At 35.5% G+C, this 27829-nt stretch overlaps 1 protein-coding gene across 1 annotated transcript; it reads left to right on the top strand.

Moving 5' to 3' along the window:
• Positions 1 to 3947: 3947 nt before the first annotated feature.
• adra1aa (adrenoceptor alpha 1Aa) lies at positions 3948 to 17115 on the top strand. Its single transcript, XM_060882144.1, has 5 exons — positions 3948 to 4045; positions 4102 to 4263; positions 9790 to 9942; positions 10406 to 11464; positions 15320 to 17115. The coding sequence occupies exons 4-5, from the start codon at positions 10564 to 10566 to the stop codon at positions 15823 to 15825; spliced, it is 1407 nt and encodes a 468-aa protein (XP_060738127.1). The 5' UTR covers positions 3948 to 4045; positions 4102 to 4263; positions 9790 to 9942; positions 10406 to 10563; the 3' UTR covers positions 15826 to 17115.
• The last annotated feature ends 10714 nt before the right edge of the window (positions 17116 to 27829 follow it).

Here is a 27829-nt window from a genome sequence, read left to right as displayed (position 1 = left end):
CTAGCCTGCTAGACTGATTTCAGTTCCACTTTAATTTTACACATAATATCATGGGGAAGAAAAGGAAAAACTCATCCACTGACAACAATGAGCTGACCAACATGACAGTTTCTTCAATTAATTTCAGGACTGAAATCGTTCCTGGAATTAATTTTAGTTTTTACAGAGGTGGAAGAAAAGTCACAGGTTCGGAGACTCCTCAGCCTCATACAGCTTCTCACTGAAGATATGTTTCAAAGTAGGAATTGTCTTAATTAAGGACATACACACATGCTAACACCTACACAAAAATTCATTTTCTCCTCTTCTCTCTTCTCTATTTTATTTCACAACAACTTTAACAAGTAATAAAAGAAGTCACAGAAAATAAATGATAAATTGTTTCAAAAGAAGCTTTCAGAAGAAAAAAATATATTTTCATGTTCAAATTGAACTATATTAAATACAGTCTTAAAATTTGATTTGATAATCATTACACCTTTAAGTTAACCAAAACTATTCCAAAAATAACCTTTATCAAAGAATGTATAAAAAAAGAATTTTGAAAAAACAAAATTTATCAATTATCGCCCATTAGAAATTCTTATAAACATAAAATAACTAAGGCACATTTCACTTTTTAGGAACTCTTAAATTGTCAGCCATGACTAGGATAAATGACTGCAATTCCCTGCAATGAACTAGTGTCCCAAGTTGTGAGCTGTGAGATATACTTTTGTGACACACTTAAAACTGTCTGCAGGTTATACTGTGAAACACTGGAGACCCAGCAAGCAGGCAAGCTTGCACACACACACACACACACACACACACACACACACACACACACACACACACACACACACACACACACACACACACACACACACACACACACACACAGCAAGACAGAGAGATGCAATGCAACCAGTGCCTGTGACATTTGCTTATCAAATCATTTCATATTGGAGCAATACATCACTGTCATGCCATCTATTACTATTCAGAAGCAGAAATCAAGAGTTACTTGTGACAGATGTAGGTGTTGCGAATAATGGAACTTAATCCCAATTTAACCACCATTGTTTCCAAAAAAATCTCCAAAAGCTATATCTGAGGAGCAGTGTAAGAGATGAACACAGTCTAAGTGTTGTCAGGGTGATTTAGACTTGGAAAAATCAATACCTCTCCAAGGTAAAAAAGGCAGCAAGTAGAAATACTGGGAGTATACGTCAGTTTCTCTGCATGATTATGCTATTTTAGTGTTTGAGGTTACACTTTTTTGAATTACCCCTAAATCAAGGCTAAGAAGCAAATTTATTTGTCACATTAGGATTACACTTGCTGTAAACTTAGTCTGGTATTGCTGTTGGCTGGTTATACAGTATATAGGGTATAACTTTGTTTGGTTTGCATTTTGCCTCACTTTGTGTGTGTGTTGTGTGTGTGTGTATGTGTGTGTGTGTGTGTGTAATCACACAAGACACAATTATGTATGTGAGAGGAAGTGGAAGAGAAGAAAAAAACAAGAAGTTTACAAAAACTCCAGTTATGTCCCCAGGAAGTGGGGCAGGACAGTTATCATCAGTACACATCCCCACAATTCCCAGAAACTGCACAAATCCCATTCATATAGAAAATTTTATTTTTTCTCATAAACAATCGCTCCTACCATAGTTCATATCTGACCTTGTCAAGAATGAACAAAAAAGGAAAAGGACTGTCTAGAGCTGGTCTGCTGTGCTTGTGAACACCAGTTGTAAATGAGATAATCAGTCTAGAACAGAGTTGCCTCCAATGGAAGAAATCAGAAAAAAAAAAACAAAGCAAAGGTAGAAAAAACATAGTCAGAGCAAGAATATTAATTTTGTAAAATAAATAAATAATAAAAAAAAAGTAAGTAAATGGAAAGAAAACTGGTAGAGAATAATTTTATTTGCTAACTGCCAGTGCAATTCCGGGAAGTGAATTCCAGTCTGAGGACTCTCACAGCTATTTTAGTTCCCATGTGTAAAGTAGGCACAGTTGTTTCAACCAAATACTGACAATGTCGTCAGCAATGTACTAAAGCATTACTTCCAGATAACATTTCACAATATTTAATGTCTTAAAAAAATGCTTGCCCTATTGGTCTGTGGTATAGTTCACCATAATATAATAAATAAAGTAATACATTGATGAGAAATAAAGAGGATTATGAATTATAGAGTCCTGGTTGTTTGAACATACTTTTTTTTTTATAAATGTGGAATAATAAATGTAGATAAGCAAGATGGAGAAAAAGGATTATCAAAGGATGAAGAATGACTCAAAGCAACTGGCTTCATTGTCGTTTAAACCATCAAAGCTAAATATCTGGTACAATACATAGTGAAACCAAACAACATTCCTCCAGGACCACATTTATTCATTCATTCATTATTCACCTTGCATAAGTGCTTTATCTCAGATTGTGCTTGTGAAGTGTTCAGAAGTGCTCAGAAGTGTTTCAATTTCCCAACCAATAACCCACCCCTCCAAAAAAGTGTAGTCTTCAAATATTTTAGTCTACTGCCCAGGGTTTGTGCACTGGAATACAAAGAACCTAGTTAAGTTGCTATTGGACAAGAAAACAGAAGTCAGAATTTACATTGTTTTAGATAAAAACTTGAAAGCAAGAATAGAATAGTTAACAATTGGTGATGTGGATCCAGAGGACAACCACATTGTTCAAATGAATTATGTGAAATATGGAAGAAAAAAGCACATGAAAAAGCATAGCCATCTTCAAAAAATAGAAAGAAACTATAATATTAGCTAGATGCCTTAAATTAATGCAGGTGTTTTATTATTACATAATTATTACAAAATCAAAAAAATTATTTGAACACACAATTAAAGTGCTTCCAAAAATATACAAATATTTTTGGAAGCACTTGAATTGTACTGTATGTGTTCAAATAATTTTTTTGATTTTGAAAATATTAGATGTAGAAATGATGTAAGCACTTAAATGGGAGACGGAAAAAGAATTTTACACTTGCCAATTTCTGTACTGATACTGAACATTCAATTAAAATGGCTGACATAGTAAAATGAGCTATTATTCGACTCAGTCTGCCCCATCAAAACTAAAGTTAACACTTACATGATTTTAGCACAAATTATACACAATCTATAAGCAAAAAATAAATGTTTCATATCTTCTCTAGTAGGTGTAGCTTATAGATTATGTAGATTATGTTCCCTTAGGTCATAGATGTTAAAAGACAGACCAAGTTTGGTATCAGTAAGCATCGCAGAGACATAACATAGCTCACTGTCATATTTGTAATGCGTTATACTCAACATTATACTCAACCATTATACTTGGTCAATCAAAAATATTGGTCTTCTTTATTTTTATTTTTTGAAATGTAAAGAAATTAGAAAATTGAAACCATAATAAAAAATAAAAATTATAAAAAAAATAAAAAGTAATAATAAAGCAATAATAAAGTAATAAAAATAAATAGAGTAACTGCAATGTGTACTCAGTCATTTTATGAGAAGAATAACACGTCAGGATACAAATATACTCTCCAGTCACTTCCAGCACTTGCTCTTTCATGTAGTTATACAATCAGCCAAATATGGGTTAAATATCTTCTGTTAAAATTCACATCAAATATTGGAAAAAGTGGGGTTGATGGAGGAATAGTTCTTTGGATGGGTGTTTTTTTGGATCGTTTTTCTGTTCTTTCCTGAGGGCTGCTAAGATCCCATTGATGATGAAATCGTTTACAAAGAAAGCAGAATTGAACTAACCCTTAGTGCTGGCTACAATCCATACAGGGTTGCCAGATTGGGCTCAAATCTGCGACAAATGTTTTTTTTTAACGTATTTTGCAGTACATGTTACACTGTGATAGTGCATATCATTTGGTGTATTTAAATACAAATGTTTAGAGAATTATTCTGATTTGTAGCCGTTATCTAGCAGGATACGGTCACTTCAATCTGGCAACCCCGAAGTGGAGGGTGAAGAGGAGGAGAGTCAGAGCACTGACTCACTCTTCTGTCAGCCCAGAATGAGCTGGATTCCCAGGTTATATAATAAAATAACTTTAGATTATTATATTATAGAAGGAGCTGGATTCCCAGGAAATAGAATATAATAACTTAGGGAACTTGGGTCAGTGCACTTGACCGAACTTGGTCACAGCGACACTGGAGCGCTTTCTATCCAACACTCACCACTGCAGTTCGCCTTCAGAGTCCCAGCAAACACAACATTACCTGCATTGACATGCATTCAAATGACAGGTAAGTAAATTGATAACGTACATCTATATTTATAGTTTGGTGATTAGAAGACAAGTTTAAGAGATAAATGTTTTTTAAGAGATAAATGTTTTTTTATAAACACTTTTTCCTGTGCGAGGAATCTTTCATGGTTTTATGATTATTTGTTATGATGAACATGTGTCACTGTGATTCACATATAGCACACAGATGCAGATAAAGGCGACGGGGTTCAAATTCACGTTAAGCTTGTTGATAGACTCTTTAACCTATGTCCGATTTCCATCAACAATCGAGCAGGTTAAATAGTCTATAGCCTTGTGGTTTGGTCATTAATACTAGGCTCATGATGCACCCACCGAATTAAAACATATATAATTTGGCTGATATAATCTTGTGATATTCAAGGCATTGGTTCATATTCGTTTAAATATTCGACCATTTTTGGTTTGTAACAAAACATAATCTATATACTGGAACTGTAATTTTCTGTGAGCATTCAGTATTTTCTCTCCGTCTCATGCGCGCATTTGCTGTTCTGGAGTTTGAAGTGTACACAGGTCTTATGAATAAGATTTTTTTAAACGATTCCTAGAATAATCGCATGAAATCTTTTCTTTTTTTGATCCGATCTAAACACGCAGACACCATGAAAAATAACGGACCTTGACATTAATGCCACATAGTGCACTAGAGAAAGAGGCGTCCTCCTGTTATAGTAAGCCGATTGGTTTGGATAAAGGCCAAATCCTTATACACCAGGACTAAATAGTGTATTAAAACAAGAACAAGACCAGAACAAGACAGCTTTCTGCGTCAAAACATGTACGGAGAGCATTTAACTTGCAGTTAGGTCAAATAAATAAATAAATAAGGCTTTATAAAGCAAATTCTAGGGTATAGATTATGTATTAACCGTATGTTATTTATTAACTCAGAAATCACAATTATATTTACACATTATGTTTACAATTATTTCTGAGGAAAGGTCGAGCTTAATAAAAAAAAGGTAAAAAAGGTTTTTAAAAAAAGGTGCTAAACTGAGCCTTTTTGGTACAAACGCATCTCGCTGGGTAAACAACCTCAAGGAATTCCCTTTGGGGCAGTTTTTCTGTAAAAAAAAAAATTTACATTTTAACCCTCAAAAACTTGATTTTAATATATATTATTATTTTGACTGATATAACCGATATATTATATATCCATATATTTATTTTGTACATGATCATTTTAGGTCAAAATAATTACATTTTTTTAAATATTTTGGTACAGTTTATTTAGAATGATATCAGCTTTGAATGACATGGACTGAGATAAGAATCAGTATGAATATTTATTTTCTACAGAACCCGAGCACAGAACAGAATAAGATATGAAATGTCAGTCATCATCAATATTTCCTTCCCACCAGACATGTTGATTTAGCTTAAATAGTTAGAAAGGAACTCCATAGTTCATATCTGGGGATTATTTGCAGATTCATCCTCCAAAGAACATAGCAAACAGAGTAATGGCATGCTGCTTACTGCATTGCAGTGCACTGTGAAATAATGCAATTATTATATCATAAAAACCTGCATTTAAAAAAATCAGATGTTGTTTAGGTTATTGATACTGACTGTACACACAGAGACATACCCTTACTACCCATGGCAAAGAATAAATGAATGATTAGGATCACTGTTTAAATCCTGGCACTTCTGCACTCTACATTTTCTAGAGAGCCATAGACTAGCACTTTAAATCAGAAAAGGCTTCATTGTCTGCAAGCCTTTCAGCTGATGTGCAGAAGTCACAGTGTCCTCCAAAACCCCATGCTGTGTTGATATAATTTCATCCTGTCATTTCAATGGTCAAAGACGCCAGAAAGAACGTCTTTCCTTTTCATTAAACTCATTTCACAATTACTGTACTACTGATATCAAAAGGGACTTCTGCCATCAATTTAGCAGTACGTTTAAAGGATAAAGGTTGCTGCAGAATTGGCCACTATGCTCCAAAGTGATAAGCACAATGCACATGCAGAAAAGAGCCTTAGGATAGCTTTAAGATTATTATCTCACCTGGTTTTCCTTCACCTGTGATCAATAACTAAATAAACATCTTGGGAACTTAGAAAGCAATATTGGAAAAATATATAAGTAAAATTTTATATAAAAGTATATTTACTCTCTTTCCTCTTCTGAGTAGAATAAGCCAGAATTTGATTTTTATTTGATGTTGGCTCATTTCATTCATAACTGTGTCTGCCATGCCTGGTGTGAATAATAATAGTAATGTGCTACGCAGTACATATGGCAGGTGTTTACTGCCGGGGGACTAAAACAGTAATTGAAGTGACTCTTTCGGAGATGCTGTTCTGCATTTTTCATTATCCATTTGGGCGAATGAAGGAATCTGAAAGGATTTTTTTTAACCTGCCCTCCCTTTCCTGAAGGGTTAGCAGTTCTAAATTAAAGCATGTTTGGGTGAGCATTTTTAGGGAGTGGCAAACACACCACAGAAGTGAGCAAATAAAGAAATAGAGGCAGAAAAGAAAGGCAGCATGGTGGTTTGACTCAGACAAAATCGGCCAACTGAGCTCAGTAACAGCTGATGTGACAGTGCAGAACCCCCGCTCATGGAAACTTGCCAGGGAAACATAAAGGTCAAGTTCTGGTTAATGCTGTGATGGGAGATTCTTAAGAAAGAAGAGAAAGAAGGATCGTCAAACAGAGAGAGAAAATTAGTGGCTTCTACCTTCTCTGACTTTGGACAAGTTGCACACTGATGATTTTTTTCATTCTATCAATTTCTTTCAGTGGTGTGGAGGAGAAGGAATGAGAGTAGTATTTACAGAAAATCCTCAAACATTAGGATATGAAGAGTGGGTGGAATTCATCAGGAAATAGCATACAAATACTCAGTATGAATTTCGGTATGAATAGCATTAAGAAAGAGATTCAACACAAATTTTATTAGATGGAATACATTTTTTAGAGAATTAAACTGTTTTCTAAATATATAGATATAATAGAAAATAGAGCTCACCTAATACTGACAGTAAACCTAAATTTACTGTAGATTACAAATAACTCACAATAATAGATTACTGTAACCCACAGCAGCATAATTTGACATATGTCATAGCATAAGTCCAATTATTGAAAGCAACTACAAATACAGTTTTTTTACAGTTTTTGAATAGGTTGTTTAAAAAAGTTGACATTGTTTGAAACTGACATTAACAGTCTTATCATAGTAAGATAAATAGTAATACCAGAATCTTTACTGAACTCCACTTCCTTCAATGTACTTACATCTACAAACATGGACACTATGGACTGTTCCATGCCATGTTCATTGTCACATTTACAGTCAAATACTGATTGCACACACCTGGACTCCTACTGGTCATCTGCTCACGAATATATTTAATAACCTTCACCTGGACTTTCACTTCATGAAGTATTCTTTCAGCTCTGTGTATTTACTTGTTCCAAATGTACCAAGCCTTCTGTTCATGTTTGTTGTTTTTGAGTTTTGCCCCTAGCTTGTTATCTTGTTTCTGGATTTTTGCCTTTATCTTGTATACTCTGTTTGCTCATCACCTGACCAACTACCTGATATTTTTTTTTTGACCTTTGCCTAGTGAGTTGGATTTTTTTGATGTTGACAGTTGTAACTGTCTGACAAGTCTGTAAAATATGCTACTGAATTGTTATACTTGTGTTTTACAGTGCACTTGCTTTTGGGTGTTGTAATAGAGCAACTAACTGGTGAAATATGAATATATGCTATTTAATTTTTATGAATCAAAAATAGTTGGAATTTAATATTTCAGCTCAGCATTAGTATATATGTATTTAATAGTTATGATGCATTAGGTTTATAAAGCATTTCTTTTTTTTTGTGAATGCTTCCCAGAAGTAGAGACAGATTTGTAAGACAAGGCTGCTGGGGGTACTAAAAGTGACTTAGTGTATTCACCTTCATGTGAAGATCACTATAATAACAGAAAAAACTAATTACTAGAGATTACTATCAAAATTATCAAGTAAAATCTCCTAAATGGTGTAGAGACTGCATTTATTATTGTGGCTGTGTTAATCAATAAAGTTCTAATCTGATTGCCAGTTCATTTGGTGAGAGCTTGGACAAAAACTGCATACAAATGAGAAGAATATCACTTAGTTCTCTGGAGAGGGAAATGAATCGGCTCTCAAAATGCTAATGGATTTTTACAAGTATTCTCCTTGATGGTTAAACTGGCAGTAGGCATGCATATCGCTGCTGAGATCCATAAGATTCCCCTGCCAGGGAAAATTTTCTAATTCCGTTGCTTTCAGTTTATGTTTTTCTATTGTATTTGCTTTGATACCCACTAAAATGGAAAGCAAATTATTAAAGCCATAAACATGTATTTTCTCATCTAACAGAGTCTGCCAGACTTTGAAAAAAAATAGTATTCCTGTTTTAAACTGAGGCTTTTGAGTTAAGTGTAAAAGTGGTTTTAAAACCGAGGTGGCCTTCAATTCACAGCTCCTAAGAAAGACGAAACCAAAAAATGTCTTAAAAAATGGATGTGTGCATGAAATCACATGTAATTTATAAATTATTAATAATACACAATGTACTTTGCAAAATTACTAGCTGTTTTGGGGGTATTGATCAATGTAATGTGTTATATGAACTGATAAGAAATGTACACACACACACACACAAACACACACACGTCTTGTTTTTAAAAAAACACTATGTACAATTTTTTAAACTTTTAGATGTAAGTAATGAAACATTAAATTAAGCAGGTAAATGAGACAGAGCCTGGAGAAAAAAAAATGCTGATAGCAGACATCTAACTGCCAGCACTGAAGCTGAATATGTTTGGCTTTTATCTGAAAATCTTTGTCCTTCATCCATTTCATACAGGTATTTTAAGAAAGGTCATATGATTCATATCAGAGAGTTGATTCTTCTATATTTGTAAATGACCTGAACAAACATTTAATGATCTGGGACAGGTGAAAGTCTATGAGTGATAGAGATGTTTTGTCAAGTATAGATTTGTATGGCTTAACAAACACTTAATGTTCATCTTTAGTCAATCCCATCTACGGTATTTTGCAAATACAAATTCACATTCATCAACATACAGCTCAGTTCTCACACTAAATGAATTTCACATTTCCTGAATGTTTTTAATGTGATTCTGTGATTCATTTAATGTGATTCATTTAGCCTAAAAACATTTCATTGCTTTTAAACATTTCTCTTGTGTTACACGACATGTAGTGGTCATCTAGGAGGAAAGCAAGAGCATGATTAATACCTTTTTGTGATGATAGAACTTTAAAAAAATAAAAACTTATTAAAAAAGAAGCTTGAATAGCATGCACGTAGGATCTCTTATATAAACCTTCATAAACTTTAATCAGCTTAGAAGTTCTGATAATTCTGTATAACCAAATGCTCCAAAATACATTATAATAATACATAATTAAATAATAATAAATAACTAATAAATAAGTCTCATTATAGTGTTCTAATTCTGTCTACGTGTTTTAGGGAGGATCATCAGCTGGCATAAGTTCTATCACAGAACATCCTAAGTGCCTTATACTGGAGCCAGGCCAAATTCATGGAGGCTGAAAAAATGACATGCCCTTTGTCCAAAAATAGCTACCAGAAAAGTTCCTGCAAAAGGTTTATTATACAAGAGTGAGTATATTTCACCACATATTTACCCATTAACATGGTAATGAACAAGTAAACAGTGCTTTGTGGACTTTCATTAAACATAAATTACCATGAAACAAAATTATATATTTATGATAAATAAACAATATTTAGACAATTAAAACAATAAAGACTTTAAAAATTAGAACGATCTGTAGTTTGACTTGAAATTTAGATGTATCCAGATAACTAAGTATACAAAATATACTCTGACTGTGAAGAATGTAAAAACACTCAAGAGAAATGTACACCTTGTTCATGATTTGTTTATATTAAGTTTTATATATGTTTCTGACTTTATTACAAAAATATTTAGTTTCATTTGTGTATTTCTGCATGCACCGTAAATTTTCCTCTGAATAAATAGATAAAAATCTAATAATCGTAGACATCATGTCATGATGAAATAATACAACAGGTTTAATTTTCATTTGTCTCTTAATAGCTTTCAGCTGGAGATCAAAGTGTAAATGCACTGATGCCCTTGGACAGCAGTTAGCTCAGCATCTGATATTTAAAATCGTGTTGCGGACCATTGAAAGAGATGCAGGGATAAGACAAAGTAAATCAGTGCAGTGTGCCAATTCATCAGACCCTCACCAAATGAAGTTGATTTTTATTGCGGAGAACATGACTCCATGGATTCAGAACTGCTCAAACTGTAGCCAAGCCCTGGTCATGGAGCTGAACATCACAAAGGCTATTGTTCTGAGCTTTGTGCTATCTATTTTTGTTATATTTGGAGTACTGGGCAACATCTTGGTCATCCTGTCTGTGGCTTGCCACCGCAGCCTTCGGACGGTCACACATTATTTTATTGTAAACCTGGCAGTGGCTGACCTCCTGTTGAGCTCCACCGTGCTTCCATTCTCTGCCATTTTTGAGATGCTGGGCCGCTGGGTATTCGGCAGAGTCTTCTGCGATATCTGGGCTGCCATGGATGTGCTTTGCTGCACGGCATCTATAATGAGCCTGTGTGTTATCTCTGTGGACCGCTACATCGGAGTTAGTTATCCACTACGCCACCCAGCCATTGTGACTGAGAAGCGGGCGTTGTTGGCACTTATGGGAATTTGGGCTCTGTCCATTACCATCTCCATTGGACCACTATTTGGGTGGAAAGAGCCAGCACCAGAGAATGAATATGTGTGTAAAATCACAGAGGAACCTGGCTATGCCATTTTCTCTGCAGTGGGCTCTTTCTACCTCCCCCTGGTGGTTATACTGGTTATGTACTGTCGTGTATATGTGGTGGCCCGCAGGGAGACGTGCAGCCTTAGGAAAGGACACAAAACTGAGAAGGCACACCATGCAGAAGCAGTGACGTTACGGATACACAGAGGCAACACTTCTGTGGTGGAGGAGGAAACATTGAGGAGTCGCACTCACTTCACAATCCGCCTACTTAAGTTCTCCAGAGAGAAGAAGGCTGCAAAGACACTGGGCATTGTGGTGGGGTGTTTTGTTCTCTGCTGGCTGCCATTCTTCCTGGTTCTGCCCATTGGTGAGTTTCAGGTTTCTTTGTACTGGTTAAAAAAATTAAAAAATATAACCCCTCAATGTCCCAACTTAATATTCACGTACTCCTATTAAATTTACAATACACAATATAAATGATCGCTTAGTGAGGAATGTAATCTGAAAAAGATTGTGCTTTTAATTGATTTATAATTTAAAAATCTAGTTGATCACTTCAAATTTCTTCTGATATGTGTTATTTAAATTTTTTTTTTTTTTTATGTATTTGCTAATATTTTAAACTATGCCTTCTATAAGTAGGTGTTAATTGCTGGTTAATTAAAACACACACACACACAAGTACAGTGGCTAGATCCCTCAGAATTAGTTTCTTATATTATGGTCCTTGATTTCTCTTAGATAAAGGTATCTCTTGTTTATGCAACATGCACTGACTGTATTCATTCACTAATAGTCTCAAAGTTTCCCTTGTGTACTAAATAATGGATACAAAGCAGAGCTCATCTGTATTCTCCACATGTGGAATGTACTCATCAGAAAAACAAGATCCTCTAAACCTTTGAATGCATTTCTGTTCCAGACGAGGTTACAGACAGAAAAAAACAAAATATATATTAGTGGTCAACATGGGTAAATGCAGCAAATTAGATTCATCTATGACTGGAAACCTAATGAAAACAAATTGTCTAGCAAATATGTAACCAGTCTTTTACAAGTTCATCTAAGGTCACAAATACTAGGCCTGGATTTATATTACAGGTAACAATGCAAGTGTTTGCTTTAATCAGTAAACATATTGACTAAATAAGTAAAAAAAAACGTACTGGTAACATGATGGAACATCTATTTATTGAAGTCTGTGGGATTTGCTATTTGCATGCCTTTCAGCGGGTGCTGACCTGTCTGACACTAGAGTAAATAAAAAAATAAACAAGTAAGAAAACCTTTGTGCATTACCTTTGTATATCTACAAGGAAAAATAAAATCATTAAATAATTAATATTGACCGCTATTGATTATCGGTAATATTTCCTTATGTGCTTATAATCTAATACTAAAACTGAGAGATTTACTTTTTAAAGAATTAAGGAAAAACTACTCTGGGCATCTGAGGAAGTATATGTGCATTTGCAATGATGCAGGTTCCCATACAATACTGGATGTTAAACTTAGATGAGTATTTGTCATTTGAGCAATATTATTAAATGTACATTTACATTCAAGGCATTTGTGAGACACCCTTATCCAGATCAATATACAAAAGTGCTTTGAAGCCTTTATCAATATATACATCAATATTAGTTTGCTAGGTCACAGACTAAGTGGGTATTAAAACTATGGGTATATTATTATACCTGTTAGATGATTATACCTGTTAGACAAACATTCTATATTATTATATGTTTCGATAATAATAGTAAACAAATAAATAAATAAATTAATTAATTAATTAATAATAATAATAATAATAATAATAATAATAATTATTATTATTATTATTATTATTATTATTATTGTTATAAATATGTTTGCTGTTATTAATCTCAGGCTATGCAGGCTATTTTACATGAATTAATTCATTTATTCATTTTCATTAAGTGCTTTATCATTGCCATGGTCTTTGTACCACTACCCTTAAAATATTCACTTCTAATCAGAATAATGCAGAGAATAAATTAACTCTGTATGCACTTAAACGTACACTTGCTGCATTAAAACAATGTGGTCAAGAAGCAGATGTACATTTGGGAGAGCCATTCAGAAGCTTGCAGAAATTGTAAATCTCAAAGCAAAGCTAAATGTTTGTTATGCGCTTTGTTACGTTTGACTTAGTTTGACTTTGATGGGTCAGTGGAAGTTCAGTACCACTGGTTGCACTAACAGCTGAGCCAGTGGGTGATCTCTCTCTCTCTCTCTCTCTCTCTCTCTCTCTCTCTCGCTCTCTCTCTCACACTCTCTGTCTCCTCTCACTAACTCTCTTGCATTAAGGTAGTAAATTTTCACTGACCATTGGCTTGAAAAATTAGACGTATCTGCCCTCAGTGGAGTCAGGCATTGACGAGATCCGTTGAGGCCATAAATCCAAGTTGCTTTACATTTTGCCAAACTAATGTCATTCGGACATAGTAGCTTAATATGTAAATCAAATCAAATCAAATCAAATTTTATTTGTCACGTACACATACATACAGGGTTTGACATGCAGTGAAATGCTTTTTGCATCTGGAAAAATAATGTATATACTGTACATATACATAAATATACATATACATAAATGTGTATGTTTTTTAAAGATTGTCCTTAAAGTGTCCAGGTGCAGTATGGTGTGTAAATAGTGTACATAGTGTGCTATATTGTGGCACTGTGCTGTGCAAGTCCAGAGTTAAAGTGACAGTGCAAAAAAGGTGTGCATACAAACAGGTGTGCATAAACACACTTTCTGAATACAAAATCCTACATTCCACACTTTTTATTTTTTTATTCTTGTAAAATTAACTTGTTTATTGTTACTATAAACATTTCCTATTCCTATTAATTGTGAACTGACCAAACTGCATCACTGTTTACAGAAAAAGGTTTATTCCTTGTAAATGAGTAGGACTATATTTGATGAAGAATATATATTTTGAAACAAACTAACTAACTAACTAACTAAACCAGTAGTAATTAATTTAAAAAGCTGTTTACTGTTATCCATAAATCACACAGATTTTAATGTGAGAATTAATTTGTAACACTGTTTGATGGAGACCGCATGTAGTCCATTAATGACTGTATGCCACATTCAGTTAATGAGATAATCAAGCACAGGATTATGATAAGAAGTTTAAACAGAGAACATGATGCTGTAGCAGGATTCTTATGACTTGCTTTCTCAGATAATGTGAAATGGTGGTTTATTTGGATTTATGCTGCTGCTCTATAAGAGACTGGAATCATAAGAGACCAGCTGAAAAAAACACTTTAATGCTAGGGATGATGAAATTGACTCACTTTCATTATTACTTTTGCTTTGATGAGAATATTTTCTTTGTCACCTCCTTCTTTTATTTGTCATAGCAAAACTTTTTACTTTCATATACTGTATATAAATACAGATTTTTTTTCCAAAAGAGCAATTCCTGAAATGATAGCCATGCAAATTAAACTAGTGGACTACAGTGTACATTAATTCAGTTTTGTTCAACAGAATTATAGTCCTTACTCCTTTGGGCAATAAAATGGCTGAAGCATGCTTGGTTAGACAGAGGCCCGCCCACAACTTTCACAACTGCTGTCCTTTTCTCTCATCTTTTACCCAGCCCACGTACACAACCCCCATGAGAAGCACTCATAAAGTGTCCTATGAGACAGCACATAGCCTTTAGCTATAAAGATGGATGCTTCATTTCAAGGTTAGGTGGCTTTCTCCGACAGTTCATTTCAGTTAATGTGCTAGACAATGTGCCTTTAAAAAGTCAAAAGGTGCATATGGGCTATGATGAGGTGCATTTGTCCTTTTTCATTTCCCTCTCTGTTGTAAATGTGAATGTTTTCAATGAAGTTCCTTTCTGTATAAGCAGTTTGGTGTCACATTGGACTATATATTAAACTAACCTTGATTAACAAAGTAGAAACTAAAGCTTTTCATTTCAGATGTCCTTTAACCACCATGGGCTAGCAACCACATCAAAAACCACCTTAAAATCAATTTCTACTTCTTAAAGAAAATCTTATAATTAAAATCTGTTCATGAAATATACCTCTTTCATGAAGACATCAACCTACGAAATCCCCTAATCCAATCTTGGGAGAGGGATTAACTGAATAGTGTTGTGTTCTGAGGAAGTTGTTTTTTATGTAGATTTAAATATGTAAATATGTATGTGTGTTTCTCAAGGATCCATCCTCCCGGCTTACCGGCCCTCAGACACTGTCTTCAAAATCACCTTCTGGCTTGGGTACTTCAACAGCTGTATCAACCCAATCATCTACCCGTGCTCCAGTCAGGAGTTTAAGAAAGCCTTTCTGAGTGTGCTGGGTGTTCACTGTCTGCGACGCAGCACCAGACCCACATACCCACTGTGCCAGGGCCATGCTGCCAGCCACACACAGTCAAATCTGCTCTCATTGGGCTCAGAGACTCGCAGCGAGCCTTCACATCTCAGCCCGTCGTCCTCTGTGATCCTGTCCTGTACACCCTCATCTTCCCCAGTGGGGGGGTTAGGAGTCAGTGCTGGGGTCAGTGCTGGAGCGAAAGCAGCAGGGGTGTGCAGCAAGAACTTGGTGAGGATGTGTTGTTGTGTTGGGGAATTCTCAGCACGTACACAGCCTCCTGCATGCCATTCTCTGCCTGTTATTAAGGTTCATCAGCTTTCTCTTTGTGAGAATGGTGAGGCAGTATAAGCAACAGAAGCAAAACACTGTTTTGGATAAAACCATATGCCTCAGAGTGTGACTCATGCAAATCCAGATTGTTGGCAAAAAATGTAGACAATTTAAAAGAGACAATGATGTGCATTCATTCGGAGAGTTGGATTATGCCAATTAAAATTGTGCTGTGTAACAGAGGGAAAAGTTACCTTTAGTCGATTTGATTGGTAAGCTGTATACATTTGCACAGAAAGAAAATACATACTTTTGTATTAATGTTGAAATTTCTATTAATTTTACAAGGTTATATAATTGTCAGTGGACTTGAATACATGGCGTATGCTTTATTAATGTGGTGTTTATTACCTTACGTCAATTCACTTTCATTAGATGCACAAATTCATATGATGTATTTGGGAATAAGGTGCAGTAATATACACAAATACAAACATTGTTGCCATTGAAATGCTTTTTCTTTCAGATTTCTAATTAAAACGATTGGGATACTGTATATGGAACACCTGAAATATGCTCCAGTCTTATGAGTATGTTTGGTTCTTAACAAGAAAAAGTAATACATACTCTGTTATAAAAAGGTCCAAATATCAAGAGTCATGTAAAATGCTTGATCAAATAAGCTGAAATTTTTCATGCATATTGCCCCTAATTGTTATTCATGTTATTTATCTGTATAACTCATTTAAAAACATACATTGGAACATTCACAAGAACAGGTTTGCATATGTTACTTTTACTATTGGTGGCGAGAGGTACTTTAATAAGGCTGCAAACTAAACATTAGCTTTAAAGAACAAAACAAAGTAAAAACTGTAAATTACAAAGAGATAGATACCTAATTGGCCGAGATGCATTTAAAGTTGTTTTAAAAACCTTTAAATATCAGTGACTGCATTAAATGCATTAAAACCAATTAAACTACAGCCATTGTTCATTGTCTATAGAATGCCCAAATCTTTGCCCATTATATTGCTTATCTACCAAAGGATACTGTTAACACACTACATTGTGTTTCAGAATTAATTATTGTGAATATTATTCATAAAAAATATATATTATTGTTATTAAAAACAGTGGCATTTTTGTGATTTGTGCTCACTCTTTTATTTGTGTCATTGTAAGCAAAAGATACTGCTAGACAATCACATTTTTGAATGTAAATTCCAAAGAAAAAAAGGAATGACTGGAAATACTGACCTTTGTCATTTTGTGTAACATGCTTCATATTGTCACTTTTTGCACCACTGACTTTATGTAATTTTAGTTGGAGCTGTTGGATAATTAATGAAAAAATAAAACACACGTCCTGCTTTCAAACTGAGAATAATGTGCTAGTCATGCAACGTATTTGGCCTGCCTTCTCTCAAATGTTGAAATGACGGTCTTTAGGTTGCTAGCAATTCAAGAGATCGGTATATTTTGATAAATAGATAGATTTTAGAGACAACATAGAATTCTGCATACAGCCTGTAACACTAGACTCTGGTTCTATATCCTCCCTCCTAACCACCAGGTGGTATTTAATACCTGGACATTTTATTGTGCATGTGCACACTATGCCAAAATTCTGAAAATCCCAAAGTGACAGTGACATGACTTTTGCTATAAAAACCTTCTGCACTGTTACTTTGGCGCATTTTCTCTGCTTGCCAAAGCCAGCATTTGGCTTTCAGAGCTATTCTATTAAATTTTTGTGTTGTGTATATGCTCTGTATTGGAACTGCAGTTATTCTCTTCTGTTTTTCTTCTGCCTTTGAGCAATAAGCATTGGCTATGACTTGCTAGCTTAGCTGATAGCTTACATTCCCCTGTGGCCAAAATCCCTTCTTCTACCACTGACAGGCCATACATTCAGTTAGTATTTTTATTGTGAAAACAGTGTGTGTATCCCTCTGTTTTCCCTCACATAACTGCACCCCAGCTATCCATCAGACCATTCATTCAGCTGCTTAGTTTTTATGGGATAGGAGTGCATCCCTCCATTTTACTCTCATACATCTGGAGTTAATTGCAATTATGTGCTGGAGTGTGACTATTTTAACCGTAACTCCATAGAGATGCTGTGGAATGACATCAAGAGGTCTGTTTAAGAATATGGCTGAGCTAAAGCAGTTCTGTAAGGAAGATTTCTCCAAAATTCCTCCTGAACATTTTCTAATCTACAGCTACAGGAAACACTTGGTTGAGGTTATTTCTTGTGAGCATGTTTAGGGTTACAGTATACAGTATATAGTATATATGTATATATATATATATAAAATTATAGATGTCTCTTATGTTGGAGATCCAAGAGCTTTAATATTACCAGATGGTAATAAAGCAGCAGTGGTTTAATACTGTACGTGTTTATAGACATAAGTTCACTATTTTCTATTCCATTTCTAGGGCTCTTCAATCTTCTGGCTTGAAGGAAACAAATGATTATATGTTTGTGTTAGTGCTTTTCAAAAACATTTCCATTATTGTTATTACATAGACTGACTTTTTAATCTTCATTCATTCATTCATTCATTTTCTAGCGCTTATCCGAACTACCTCGGGTCACGGGGAGCCTGTGCCTATCTCAGGCGTCATCGGGCATCAAGGCAGGATACACCATGGACGGAGTGCCAACCCATCGCTGGGCACACACACACTCATTCACTCACGCAATCACACACTACGGACAATTTTCCAGAGATGCCAATCAACCTACCATGCATGTCTTTGGACCGGGGGAGGAAACCGGAGTACCTGGAGGAAACCCCGAGGCACGGGGAGAACATGCAAACTGCACACACACAAGGTGGAGGCGGGAATCGAACCCCGACCCTGGAGGTGTGAGGCGAACGTGCTAGCCACTAAGCCACTAAGAAATTTAAAACTAAGCATCTACAAACAAGTCATACAAACAGTATAAACATAATGACACAAAAAATGCAGATACCATAAAAAATGTGAAGGGTCTAGAAAGTAATTCAAGCGGGCATGACTGATAGAATAATCTGAAAGATATTTTGACATTTTTATATTTGGGATTCTCAGTTCACTGATGAGATGGCAGAATGAATGCCGTGGATGACTGAAATTCAGAGTGTGACTCACATCTAGACAGACCAATGACACAGTTGGCTTTACACAATAATGGCTAATACGGTTAGTTTTTGTGATTAATTTTTGCTAAGCATTTAAATTAAAATAAGTTATAATTATTCTATATTATTTTAGCCAAGGGACATTTTGCAATTTAATATTTAAAATAGTTAAAAAACAAAATTAAATTAATATTGCTCCTTAAATGGTGATAGCTATACATTTTAAGTTTAAATCTGACTTATACAAAAACAAACAAACAAACAAACAAAAAACAAGAAAAAGGCAAACAAAATGGCACTTATGGGGGACACTAACCTCTAAACAGAAATGAAAAAAGGAGACAGACACAGGGATGTTGTTTAAGCAAAAAACACCAGCCAGCACCACCAAACTGATACCACAAGACTAGTTACTACTACTACTACTGTTCACTGGGTTGTTACAGGAGCTTGTGTTTTAATGTAACAATAAAAATGTTTAACATTTACCAATTATCAAACATTTTCTAAGCTCTTCAATATAACAGTAAATTATGTTCAATTACTTGAAGTTCATAAAAACTGTTATCACAATAAAAATACAATTAATTGTGTAGCCTGAATACTACAGTATACACAAACACACAAGCATGTTCTCTCTGAGATATGCACCCAGTGGCTCAGAAAACTGTAAGGTTCAGATAATCTTGTCAAGGACAGCTTTGATTTATAGCCAAGCTTTAAAAAAGAAAGTCTACTTTATAAATGCCATTGACAGTTGTTCCTTGTTATTCTACCAGAGGTTAAGTTAGACAAACCTACTTCAGTGTACTCTCTTTAAATCTATATTTGAGGTTAGAATCCAGTTCCTCTCTGTTGCCATCACCAATTACAGGGTTTCCTTCAATTAGGGAGATACAGGGAGAGAGAGTGAAAGCGACTGCCATGAGCATTACACATCAAATGAAAATTGCATGACACACACCTGTGTTCTCTAGAGAATCTGTTTCTCTGTTTTGATATAAATTCATTAGTATACATTACTTGCTCCTTCCCTCTTACTCTCTTTCTGTGGTCAGGCCCACACTGGCACTTGGCCAAAAAATATTTTTAGAAATGGAAATTCATAAAGTGTAATGGAATGCCATCTTATGACACTGTTGAATATGCCTGTAATGTAATAACTGTTTGAAATGAGTAGCTTCTTCTAAGAAAAGAAACAGACAAAAGCTGTCCTACACAGAGATTATGTCATGCCTATCTGATCACCAAGTCTACTGTATTTTTGTATTTCTTTCTTTTAGAATATGAGATGTGAGTCACTGCTGGTGAAGCTCAACGTTTCATCATTAACATTACCACCAGGAGTGAAAAGCACAGTCACAGCCTCTGAGTCATGTGAAAGGAAATTCAGCTGTGTTGTTTCGTCAGGGCCGTCCATCAGTTTGTCATGGGGTGACACACCAAGGTTGCACAGTGTCTGAGCATAGGCAAACCAGTGTTCTCACGGGACCAGGATATACTTTGTTCAACTCTGAGATCTGATCCAAACATAGATCACATGAGAAAAATCGCAGACCACAAATGACTGTGGCTGGACTGAATGTGAACCAACCATCCTCAAGATAGTTTAGGATTATTTACATAATAGCTGGAAAGAAACTTCTGACTGAACATTTAAATCCATTGAGATGTCTAGTCCCATGAATCCCTAATGCCTTTGGTCTTAAAACACCAAAATCACTGCGTCATATTCTTCTGAAAAAATTGCTTCAAACCTTGCTTCCCAGTTCCCATGAATCAATAAGAAGACACAGAAATGACTGTTATACATTCACAGTCAAAATAAACAGAAAGCATTTTATGCCTAGTGGGCAATAACAATATAAGGACAATTAAAGTAAATGTAATTAATATTTTTACATTGTATAATGATGTTTTAGAAGGAAAACATAGACATATCAGGTTTATTCTGACTTTCTGTACTTACTTCCTTGTTAATTAGGTACTCTGCTCACTTCACATGGCATGTTTAGTGTAAATATGTAGATTCGTATTTCTAGCATTAGTTTGTGCTGAATGCATGGGAATAGTAACCTTATTAACTAACATGACAGTTGACTCTACTTGTGTAATTTTATCATTTCCCCTGGTTGCACAAAAAACACTCAAAAAACAAAAAATATGTAAAACTTAACAGGAGATTATGTATATGTAGAATTATGTAGAATGTATAAATATTTATTTTAACTTTTTACACTTTTGTGGCATCACCAAAACTGAAGGGTCAAGAACCAAGGAAAGAACCAAGGACATCCCTTAAAAATAGACAAAAGGCAGGAAGAAAATATATCAGGGAGGCTACCAAGAGACCTACAGCAACATTTAACAATCTGCAGAAATATCTGGCAAGAACTGGACATTGCGTTTAACAGCACTCTCTCTTATTGTTAACATGTCTGGGATATGGGATTACTGAACAGAATATCTAACGCACTCATTTTCTACCGCTTATCCGAACTACCTTGGGTCACGGGGAGCCTGTGCCTATCTCAGGCGTCATCGGGCATCAAGGCAGGATACACCCTGGACGGAGTGCCAACCCATCGCAGGGCACACACACTCTCATTCACTCACGCATTCACACACTACAGACAATTTTCCAGAGATGCCAATCAACCTACCATGCATGTCTTTGGACCAGGGGAGGAAACCGGAGTACCCGGAGGAAACCCCTGAGGCACGGGGAGAACATGCAAACTCCACACACACAAGGTGGAGGCGGGAATCGAACCCCCAACCCTGGAGGTGTGAGGCGAACATGCTAACCACTAAGCCACCGTGCCTCCCGTGAACAGAATATGTTTTTAGTAAAAAGGAAATCTGCTTAAATCACCTAACACATTTTGGTAAAATATTTTATGGTTGTATGTAACCTAGCTAGGAGTTTTGGGCATTATTCTAAAAGATTTGTTTGGTGTAAAAACAAGATATCTTATAAGCATGATGGTTTTATCATACTATGAGGCTGCTTCCTTTCAGCTTGGACTGGGGCTCAAGATAGAGTGAATTATAGGTAGCTCAATTTTGGCACAAAACCTGCAACTTGTAGACTTGTATGGGTGTGTAGACTTTTTATATCTACAGTGTATGAAAAAATGTATTAAAAAAACCCATACAAATATCAAAATTTAACTGAAATAATAATAAAAGAAAACAAATAAAATAACACTTAAAAAGAGAAACAGGTATTCTCCATGTCCAGAACAAGCACAACAACATTCATCAGCAGCAGCATAATCATTACTTATTAAAATAAAAAGCACACAAACAAATTCATGACCATATTTATGAACTAAATCTACAACCTGTCCCGTTTTAATTTTTTTAATGCAAAATTATCACTGATGTCATCATAGAAAATCTGCCCAGCAACCACATGTACAATACAGCGAGGTTGCTGTTTTAGCACTGGAATATCACTTTGAAAATTGAATGCTATATGCAGGACGACCATCTCGCAATAAAATCAGAGAGAACATTGATGATGCCGGTCATGTTAAATGAACTTAATCACTAAGATTATTGCGTCTGTTCATATTGCTGCAGACTATACACATTATTTAAAAAGTTTAACTTATCTCTAATTCTAACCCTGTGCTATATTAAGAACAGGGGTTAATGTGGTTGAATTTCATTGTATGATTTTTTTTCACTAAATATAACTACTGTACATAACTAACCTTCCCCTCTCCCACTACTCTTCCCACTACTGGCTTCAAATAAGACACCTATTTTTGCAAGAGCAGGAAAGACTAGTGACATTTTATATGTTGAAATCCACAGCTATGATTAATAAAGGTATTTATTGTAGTTCAATAAAAAAATGAGAAAACATCCTCAGATGTTTGGAAACCAGTGAAAAGAGCAGGCCTAGTGTCACGCTGCCATCTATAGGACAGCAGAAAAACATATATTGGAAAAAATGGCAGAACTAACTCAATAAATGCGCTAACAATGGAGGAATGGGTTTGCCCATGTCTGGTATAGCCCAATGTTATACAGTACTGGCTAGATGAGCCAGTGTATTGATTTTGGAAGTGTTTTCCAGTCATTACCTGGCACAAGGACACGATTACACTTTGAACAATGTATAAACCCCATAAAATATTTTCAATTTATTTAATTTGTATAGCACTTTTAACAATAGACATTGTCTCAAAGCAGTGTTACAGAAGTATAGAAACAGAATAAAAATTTTAATGTTTATCCCTAATGAGGTGATGGTGGCAAGGAAAAAACTCTCTGAGATGATATGAGGAAAGAACCATGTGAGGAAACAGGCTCAGGAGGGAATTATGTAAATGTAAATAATGTCCTTTCTATAACAGTTTTTATTCAATTAGAAATGTAGCTCCTGAAGAACTAATTGGTCAGCGTATTTTTTAGATCATTATAGACATAAAACTAATTTCTTTCAAATGTTCACTGTTGAAGGCCCAAGCACAAAGATGACCAACACAATGGCAGTTCAAATATATCTTTGGGCTGTCCATGTATCTATCCCCAGCAGAGCGCACCACCAAGTGATGAGACTCCAAACAGAGGTAAGGCTTCAGGGTGGATCAGGTAGGTCCAGAAAGAAGAAGTGGTCACTCAGAACATTGGAGGCTCAGGTGTGGCACGTACATGTGGACAGGGACTCTGGCAACACAGCTATGACAGCATCAATAAAAAGAGAGAGCCAGAAAGTGAAACAGACATAATGGAACATAAATTCCATTTCGGAGCTAAATACAAAAACACCCTACCACCTTTAGTAGACATTGATATTTTGTGAACTACCAGAAGACCTTTTCTGATCTCAGAAAGCATGAAATATTTTAGTGTGTTAGAAGACTAGTTGGATACATGGGAGCTAAACCATTAAGAGCCTTGTACGTAAGTACGTAGCAGCAGTTTGTAATCAATTCTAAACTTAACAGGTAGCCAGTGTAAACATGATAAAATTCGGGTTATATGATCATATTTTTTTGTCCTTGGTTAAAACTGTGGCAGCTGCATTTTGGACTAACTGTAGCCTATTTATTTAAAATGTAGGACAACCAACTAGTAATGCATTACAATAGTCCAGTCTAGAGGTCATGAATGTATGAACTAGCTTCTCAGCGTCAGATACAGATGGGATGTTTCTTAGCTTGGCAATATTTCTAAGGTGGAAGAAGGCTGTCTTTGTAATTTGGATGATATGATTTTCAAAAGACAAGTTGCTGTCTAATATAACGTTCAGGTCTTTCACTGTTGAGATGGTAGTTACAGTACATCCCTCTAAATGGACGTTGAGGTGTGAAAGCTTATGTGTACTGGTTTTTTGGACCGATAAGTAATATTTCTGTCTTATCAGAATTTAACGACAGAAAATTACAGGTAATCCAATCATTTATCTCTTTAACACACTCAGTTAATTTAGACAATTTAGATATTTCATCTGGTTTTGATGAGATATATAACTGTGTATCGTCAGCATAACAATGGAAACTATTCCCATGCCTTCTAATGATGTTCCCTAAGGGAAGCATGTATATTGAGAAAAGAAGAGGTCCTAAAACTGATACTTGAGGCACCCCATAATTAACTGGCAATGAACTGGAGGATTCACCATTAAAATCTACAAAATGGTATCGCTCAGACAAGTAGGATCTAAACCAACTTAAAACCTCTCCCTGAATTCCTGTGTAATTTTGTAAGCTATCTAGGAGAATGTTGTGATCTATAGTGTCGAATGCAACACTGTCAAGTAGAACTAATAGTGATATGCAGTCGGTCTGAAGCTAAGAACAAGTCATTTGTAACTTTAACAAGTGCAGTTTCTGTGCTATGAAGGGGGGCCCTGAAACCTGACTGAAACTCTTTAAACGTATTGTTCTCCTGTAAGAAGGAGAACAGTTGAGCAGACACAACTTTTCTAGTATTTTAGACATAAATGAAAGGTTTGAAATGTAATTTGATAGTTCATTAGACTCTAAATTAGGTTTTGTAATGAAGGGTCTAATAACTGCCAGCTTGAAGGATTTAGGGAGGTGACTTAAAGATAACGAAGAGTTAATAATATTAAGAAGAGGCTCACCAGCTGTATGTAACACTTCTTTCAGTAATTTGGTTGGAATAGGGTTATATACGGTTATATACGGTTGCTAGAGCAAGAGACATAAGGGATTTTTTCGTGTGCATGTGCAAGAGCGCAACATTAAGAACAAGTACTTCAAAGGAATTAAATCTATAACGTGTTCTCTGAGTTACAGTAAGGAAATCGCTAAAGATCACCAAATCCATGACCAGTCTGACAAGGCTCATGCTTATACTGTAGATATAACCGGGGTAGACTAATTTAGACCAATGTAATAATTTGGTTTAAGACACGTTTCAGTAAGGCTATTTTCTGAGAAAGTTTTATTTACAATAAGTGCTTTGGGTGCAAGTGATCTAATGTTCTAATGTTCACTACCCAGAAACACCACCCAGTCTCTCTATAGTCAGAAAGCTTACTTCTGGCTGCATGTGGATCTAGTATAAGCACTTCTATCTTGTCAGAGTTAAGCATGTGTCCTTTTCACGTTCTTAAATCTTAATAAGCTGGTGTCTCTCAACTGGCTTAGCTGATACAAGTAGCTGTGTGTCATCAGCATAACAGTGGTAGCTAATACTGTGTTTGCAAATAATTGCCCCAAGGGATAGCATATATAAGGAGAAAACAGTGGGACACTTGTGGATCTAAGGTTATTAGTGTTATTAGAGTAGTCACCATTTAGATCTACGAACTGATAATGATCAGTCAAATAAGACCTGAGCCAGGAGAGGGCTGTCCGTTTACCACCAACCAAAAATTTCTACAGTGGTTTTACTTTTTTACAATGGGTTCATGATTTTTTTGTTATCTTCAGTTATGGTTGAGAGACCTAGCAGCATTGATCTAGCAGCACCAAAGTTAGACTGAGGTCAAGAGTGTGACCACCATTATGAGTGGATCCTATTACTTGGCACCGAACAAGCACTTGAGTGGACTCCATGGAAATAGAACCCTTCAAATATTCAATAGGGGAAACTTGACCATGTGAAGTTAGCAACATAAGTAAAGAAAATGACAGCTGGTTGTTCATAAACAGCAGAATATTATGCATTTCAAAGATGCTTCATATTGTTTGGAGTTCTTTGCCTGTGTCTGCATTTAAACTATAGCATTTTTCTTTTTTCTTCAATCTTTTTGTGCTGTCTTTTTCATTTGTTGTATGTTACACTATTCCCTTCTGTCTAATTTTAACATTCCCAAAGAGAATTTTTGTCTGAAGACAGCAAGTGAAGGTCATCCATGTTAGATCTGTCTAAAATAATCTATAATAAAGTAAAATAAAAATAGTCTAATAAATCTTCGACTATTGAATTTTTACCCAAAATTCAGCTTGTTCAGTGTGTTGAGTGTCTAGTTGTTCTTCCTTCATCATTGGGAGGGAGATGATATTTATTTTTGATAAGTATATATTAGTTATCTCTTTGATGGAGAAGACTGCAGCATTCGAGGTGCACATCCAGACTCTAGAGAGAGATAATGAGAGTGAGAAGAGCATAGTATGAGAAAGACAGGTAGAGTTACATTAGAGCCCTGACAGCAGGGTGAATGGGTGATGACTCAGTGTCATAATCACAAAGCCAACACTAAAGCTAATGCATGTCTACAGGAGCATCACTCTTCTATGCCTCATGTGTTAAACAGGTTTCCTGTTGTCAATGAAGTACCCGCTAAGAAACATGACAGGGCTCTGCTTACAGGAGATTCTTTTCTAAGGCACATGAAATTAGTTAGACTTTTAGGGTCACCTAACAGACATAGGTACTCTTAGGCAAGCATGAGTTTTCAAAGGTAGTTTTTCACATAGTAACTAACAACATACACCTTTAGGTTAAGAGTAACATTGTAGAGGTGTGATAATTGGTGTGTAAACTGCTGGATATACTGACATCAGTGTGGGCTGCTTTGTTAGGGGAGGATGGTATTCATTAAATTCAGGAAATTGCTGCTCAATTGCTTATGTCTTGCATAATTAACCTATAATAATCCAAAGGAGCAGACAAGCAGGCTAAAACTGGAGTATGTTAGCTGCATGTTTATTAACCTAATTAACATAAAATTAGATCATACTGAATATACAACTAGCACCTTATATCTGAAGCTAAGACTGTTAAATATTAATGAAACTATTACTGGTCGGGAGACTTAACAGATATGTGGAATGAACTAAATGAGTACATAATGTTAAATGATGCTTGTCCCCTGGGGTGGTTGTATGCAGCCTAACCCTAGCACAAAATGTGTGTGATACTGTATGTGCTGAATGCCCGACATTGATGAACTGCTTGATCAGTTAGATGCAGCTTGCTTTTCTGTGAAACTGGATTTGGCAAAGGGATGTTGGTAGATTCACGTGACTCCCCTGTCAAGGTGAAAAAAAGCCTTTACCCTCTCCATTTGGTTCACACCACATTTTGACCTTTCCTTTTGGGAGATGAAGCCCTGGTGACATTCTAGTAACATTCCAGTGACTCATGAATCTTCTGGCCACAAACTGCAGTAGCTGAAGTCTGTCCTGAGATTGTTGAAATGAGCAGGACACAAACCCAATGAAGTGTACAACTCTGTAGGCATGAGTATCTGTATCTGGGCTTCCACTTATGGCATGGATTGGTGTGTCCCTAAATTGATAAGATTTCAGTGATTGCGGTCTATTGGACTATTGTTTACGAAGCTATATCCAACATAGTTTGCCTTTTTATCACATTTCCAGATGGTGGCTTCCAAGTTATCAAAATCACATAGAAACAGTCATATATTTTAATACTCATAGAAGTCAAATAATTTCAATTATGAATTTGATCTCATAGTGTAGACTTTCACTTTTAATTTCAAAGAATTT

The sequence above is a fragment of the Tachysurus vachellii genome, chromosome 11 (genome assembly GCF_030014155.1).
Source record: "Tachysurus vachellii isolate PV-2020 chromosome 11, HZAU_Pvac_v1, whole genome shotgun sequence".
NCBI classification, from domain to species: Eukaryota; Metazoa; Chordata; class Actinopteri; order Siluriformes; family Bagridae; genus Tachysurus; species Tachysurus vachellii.
The sequence above is the reverse complement of the archived record's forward strand: the minus strand, read 5'-3'. Positions and strand labels throughout refer to the sequence as shown.